Source organism: Micromys minutus (assembly GCF_963924665.1).
Source record: "Micromys minutus genome assembly, chromosome: 1".
Taxonomy (NCBI): Eukaryota; Metazoa; Chordata; class Mammalia; order Rodentia; family Muridae; genus Micromys; species Micromys minutus.
In genome coordinates, this window is record NC_137969.1 from 65,062,934 (window position 1) to 65,068,644 (window position 5,711).

General features: G+C 43.9%; 1 protein-coding gene across 1 annotated transcript; it reads right to left on the reverse strand.

Moving 5' to 3' along the window:
- Window positions 1-1,184: 1,184 nt before the first annotated feature.
- COX20 (cytochrome c oxidase assembly factor COX20) lies at window positions 1,185-5,042 on the reverse strand. Its single transcript, XM_080928060.1, has 4 exons — window positions 4,461-5,042; window positions 1,891-2,005; window positions 1,742-1,805; window positions 1,185-1,398 (listed from the first exon to the last, which is right to left on the reverse strand). The coding sequence occupies exons 1-4, from the start codon at window positions 4,497-4,499 to the stop codon at window positions 1,269-1,271; spliced, it is 348 nt and encodes a 115-aa protein (XP_080784186.1). The 5' UTR covers window positions 4,500-5,042; the 3' UTR covers window positions 1,185-1,268.
- Between the last annotated feature and the right edge of the window lie 669 nt (window positions 5,043-5,711).

Here is a 5,711-nt window from a genome sequence, read left to right on the forward strand (position 1 = left end):
GAATGGTAGCTACCCAAAACTTCAAAACTACTAATGCTATGATTCTATTTTAATCAGCTTTTGGCTGGTACCTACTGCTATATCACCTAGTATGACATATCGGGACAATGAAGGCATCAGTGTGCACAGAGGGCATAGAAGGTAGGTTGGATTTAAATTCTTCAGAGTAAAAGTCTGGGTTGGGGTGGGTTTCATGTTGTCTTAGTAGTATATATAGCTATGGAACTCAATTGTGCCAGACCTTTTGAGAAACACGGGTTTGTGTGGTGCATGGTCTGATTGTTGAGAAGTCATCTACTACAGAAGATACAACACCCAGGAATTTATAAGGAAAATGTAAAGTTAGCAAAGATTCCTGGATGCAGATGGCTCAGCTTAATTGTGTATACGGGATGAAAGTAGGCCGAATTAACCTGGATATAGTATAGTAGTAGTTAACTGATTACCAACACCTGGGGTACTGAGGTAGGGCTAGGTTACAGTCATGTCAAAGTACAGTATTAAGGGAATCAGTGGTCATGGAATTATAGATCTATACATATATACACATGTATGTAATATACATATATAATGGCGTGTTTCAGGCAAATCAAGGAAACTAAATGCTTTGTGACTCTTTTTATCCAGTTGTGCTGCTGTGAAAATGAACTTTGTAAGTAGTGAAGATGTTGCCAGCCAAGAGAGGTCTCTTTCATGGTAAGATACAACTGCAACATGGTAAAGCTGGAAGGAATTAAAATTTCTGGTTTTTCATAGTGATGGGGCTGAGAGCATAAGTACACTGTCCACAGCTTGTTAGAAAACTAGATTGATCATTTAACCATTGACCTACCACAAACTCAACTTTGTCAGTAACTAAATATTGGGGCTGCTACCAGATGAAGAACTCATTCACTGGTAGTGAAACAGGTCTCTGCACCCTGGCCTAAGTGGTGATCAAAAGGAAAGTAGTGTTTTCAGTTGAAGCTTCTACAGATGAACAAGATAGTCTTGGACATTCTTCCTTTGGCTTACCTTGACACAAAGCCCTAGGGCCAGTAATAGATACATATCCTTGCTCAGGTGTGATATCTCCTTCAGTTTGATATGCTTTTTTTTTTTTTTTTTTTTAAATACACCCCATGGTTTTTGACATGGCAGTTCTATAATACATACCAAACATACTGACAGTAAATACATTTCAATACATTTCACGCTTTATTTTTTGAGTTATTTATGGTTGATCACAAGAAACAGTTCTGTTTAGGTTTAAAGCTGAATGAAGTTGCTCAGCTGCTGTTGCTCTTTTTTCTTTCAGGATCAAGGTGGGTGCTTTCATATAAAATCTTATTTTTTATTCCTTCTCTGGCAATTCTTTCCTGGATCCTCTGCTTAGCAAAATTATACCTACAGTGGAACCTTGTAAGAAAGAAAATGAGTAAGCTACTAGTTCTTATATGTATAACTTAAGAACTACAGATTACCAAAATGCTTACAAAGAGGACTATCCCAAAACTAAATTAAAAGGTGTTCTGTCAAAATACCAATACTTTTTTATAACAATAATTTTACCTATTGTAAAACTCACTGTTTACTCAAAAACTTCGTATTTTAATGGAATTGTGTCACCCCTATCTAAACATTCAAGTGGATAACTAATGGAGGTTTGCCATTGCCAAGACAGATTTGCAGCAAAGGAAAAAAAAAACAAATCCCAGCACTAGTTCAGAGAGACCCTGCACACACAGCATCCTAAACATACCAGCATCCTAAAGTCACCAGGATAAATCCTCCTACTCCAACATCACACGATCTTCTAATTCTACCTATTGGAAAACAAGCATGGTTGGCAAAAATTATTCTGTGTAGAAAACACATAATATAGATTCATTTTAATAAAAAAATACTCACTGGTCACCAAGAAATGTCCAAGTCCAGTCACGATAGATCCTAATGAGCCATAGAGTATAGATTCTCGAGCACATGGCATGTTTTCAACATCTAAGATACCCAGGAGCTTGAAGGGCTAGGACAAAATGAAAGAAAACCTAGTCTGAACAAGAAAATAGTTGAAAATTACAACATGGATTACTGTATACGTTTCCAGTCAGCCGACTTAATGAGTGTTTAATTTGCCACGTTGGGACTTACTCCATCATTTGAATATGTTGAATATAGCAATTAATCTCCAACATGAAATAACCAATCTTAAGACAATGTTTATTTTAACATCCTGTTAATGTAAGTCTTAGACATCTGGTGGTTTGTAAGTATAATGTAATCCCTACAATCTGGAAACCACAGCAAAAAACTTGCTGTGAATTGGTGGTCAATCTGAGGTCTGAAGACTACATACAACTTTGTAACTGAGCATGTGTGAAAAGGAAGCCATTCTCTATTGGATCCCAGCCATGGAAAACACATGTTTTCTACAGTGCCACTCAGTGCAGCTAGAGGATGGTTTAATAAGAGGTGGAACCTACACTGGTGGGGAATGGAGATAGAGTAGAAGTGGACTTACCCTTAACTCAAGAATCTGCTTGAAGAGCACAAACATGTAACCTGGTTTTCATTAAAGTAAAATTGTTCTTTTCCAGATAACTTGCTTCTCTGTTTTTATCACACACCCAACTTTTGGATGGTTCACTACTGCAATACCTTGTAGTTTCAATCATTGCTTCTTACCACCAAGCTCACATAAAATAAGCTAGAGGTCTACTGGGAAATTAACTCCCCTGGAGACACAGGCACCCTCTGGAGATGACATGCAAGAGCTTATCCGCATCTAGTGCATGATGAGCACAGGCACATTCTGCCACAAGATAGGGTATATGCTAAAGGGACTTCTGGTACTGGTGAGCGCAGCTGTGCCACCCACAGCCTCACCTACTTCAGACAGCTTTAAATTGGGTTCCTTGAATGGCAAGAACCGATCACTACAGCTCATTGCATGAGTGTTTTCAGGCTGGCTGCCTATTAACCCAGTCAAAGAACATGGTCTTGTTCCAGAGAACACAAATTAACTTTTTAGATGTCAAACATTAAACAAGGAAGTTAGGGGGCCCATTAAGTGTCACTGCAGAAGGTGACCTGGCTGACACTAGACCTTTCAAAGCCTGTTTGATGATGTAACCAGTAATCCCTAAAGGACTGCTGCTATTTCATTCAAAAGGATTCAAAAATTCTGTAAGTCTTGTGTGGGTGCCTGACAAGAGTTCCAAACCTTTGAACAAAAGTTTAAGAACCTTTATGATCCAGCTTCCAAACTACCACACTGTCATCACTATCTGGATGCCCCCTCCTTAAGCATCAGTTTAGTGCCTACAAGGCTCAAGGCCACTGTTTAGGCCAAGATCTCATCAGGGATCTCAGCGGTAGGACACGAGTACATTTGGTGTAACTTACAGTTAAGTGTGACTGGCCTGAGGATTTTGCAGTAACAACACAGTAGCAGTGTCCCTCGTGGATTTAACCTTTTTTCGTGGCTTTTCAGCTGAATGCCATTTATTGGATTCCCTGTTTGTCTTAACTGTATTCATCTGCTTGTTTGCTCATATTATGAATTGATTAAAGAATTTTCAAATTGTTCCTTTTGCTTCCAAACCTTTTTTTAATACTGAAGTTTTCTTTATAGCCCTGGCTATCTTGTAACTCACTCTGTAGACCAAAGTGGGCTCTAATTAAAATCTGTCTCATAAGTGCAAGTTTAAAGGTATGCCCCACCCCAAATCTTATTTTTCAGAGCAGAACTCCAGTCTTTATCTCTGTCAAATCCACTTGCAGTTGTTTCACCGAGTCTAGAGGAGATACGAAGCAAACCACTACTTACTGACCTTCCTTGTATTAAGTTTTCATTTGATCAGTAGTGATTTAGTTCTGTATAACAACAAATTCATCTGATGACATCATTTAGACACTTAGCCATCGCCTATCAGTCTCTACTCGGGACACCTTGCTGTAGCCAGCCATTCTATCAGGCCTAGCAGTTCATGGCCAAACTGCAGTTTATTCCGACTAGCCTGAATGAATGAAATTCGACTACTCCTTTATCCCAGTAAGGATGTCTGCTTCATGAAGAATGGAGACTTTTTCTTTTAACAACAGAAACCAAACTGCAACACTCGCATTGAATTAGCAAATCTACCTTACCTGTGAGTGCGAGCTTGTGTGTTGTGCAAGGAAATGGACTGACACTAGCTGGCCCAGAACTGTTCCCCGCCTCAGCCTTCTAAGTGCGGAGATTACTGGCGAGCACCACCACGCCCAGCTCTGCGGAGAATGAATTCTCATGACCCCTCCTCTATTAGCCCTTCATAGCTGAAGGTTTGGATCAGTCGCCGTTTTCTGAGCTAGTTCGTAAACCGGCAATTTAGACACATTCGGGATATGACTAGATCGCTAGTATACCTCACAGCCATAGGGGATAGGTCTAGGAAACTGGGTTGCACCTTCCCCCCCACGTGCCCGACGGCGAACATTACCTTTTTCTCCGGCTCGTGGGGCTCCGGGGCGGCAGCCATGGGTGCCAGTCGTCGCCACCGCCCCGCCCAGGCCCGCTACGGAAGCAGTACGGGCTCCGCCCACCCTGGCGCGCGGCGGCGGCCATCTTAGGGAGCATTCCCGGGGCTGTCCCGAGGCCCGCCGTGGCCCCCTCCTTTGTTCCGTGGAACCAACCACACTGTCTTTCCAACCCCGCAACCTAACATCAGGAATGGAACGCGAGAGGAGGCAACCTAGAGAAGCGCCACGGGCTCTCGTCTCGCAAGGGGGTGGCTCAAGACAAGGAGCACCGAGAAACTTCGCTTCCCTCAGCCCCTCCTCCACCTTAACCGCCATTTCCAACCGTTGTGCGCGTTCCCGTGCGCGCGCCGAGGGCGGAGCCGAGGCCGCGCGTCCTGCGCTGCTTTGTCCTCTGAGAGGGCGGGAGTCCTGGCTCGACGGCCCCCGCACTGCCGGAAGTCGCCAGGCGCCGTTTCCGAGGACCTGATCCCCTAGGCGTCCTTTGTCCTGGCTTTGGTGACCTTGACAACCTCCCTCACTCGCGGCCTCAGTCCCTCGCGGCGGCCTCCAATTGCCGGGCGTGCACACGCCCCTCCCCCTCCGGCCCTCAGCTTTAGAAGGTTAAAAATAGCACTCCGCTCGGGTGGAGGAGACCCGGGACAAAATGGAGGCGGCCGCTACCTAAGGGGCATGCGTCAGGCGGCAAGTGCCTTCATTCGGGAGGGAGGCCGTGGGGTGACGCGACAGTGACTTAGAGGGAAGGATCCCAGAACCTGTGTCTCGCTTGGGCCCAAGTATCAGCCAGTTAAGCTGGCGTTTGTGACTCCGTTTTCGAGTTAAAAGTCCTGGATCCGGCCTTTTGCCTTTCTTTGTTTACCTAATCTGTATTTCCCGGTTTGGCCTCTTCCGTTCCAAACGGCCCTTCCCCGGAAAATATCCAGGCTTGTCATTGTGCAGAGTCATGCATGCCTTTAATGTAGCGTGCTGCACACTCCGTGCCCGATAGTGTTAGCGGGGAGGGTCTCACCTTAACAACATATTCTCCATGCTCATTAACTGCCAATCCCAGGGAGTAAAAGTGATTTATATTTCTCTTTACGCGTGTTTTTTTTTTTTTTAAAGGAAACTGAACAGTTACAGTGTGTATAATGCTCTAATATTACTAGGACAGTTTGGGATGCGCTGCTGAAATTCTTAGCTTAGCCAAGCATTGAATTCTTGTCTGGAAGGTA

What these genes read in the sequence shown, in the direction of transcription:
- COX20 (XM_080928060.1), bottom strand. Translation starts at nt 4,499, where the DNA reads ATGGCTGCCGCCCCGGAGCCCCACGAGCCGGAGAAAAAG. An exon ending in TGGACATTTCTTGGTGACCA is followed by an intron (nt 1,806 to 1,890) that starts GTGAGTATTTTT and finishes GTTTTCCAATAG; the next exon opens with GTAGAATTAGAAGATCGTGT. An exon ending in CTGGTGACTTTAGGATGCTG is followed by an intron (nt 1,399 to 1,741) that starts GTATGTTTAGGA and finishes CTTTCTTACAAG; the next exon opens with GTTCCACTGTAGGTATAATT.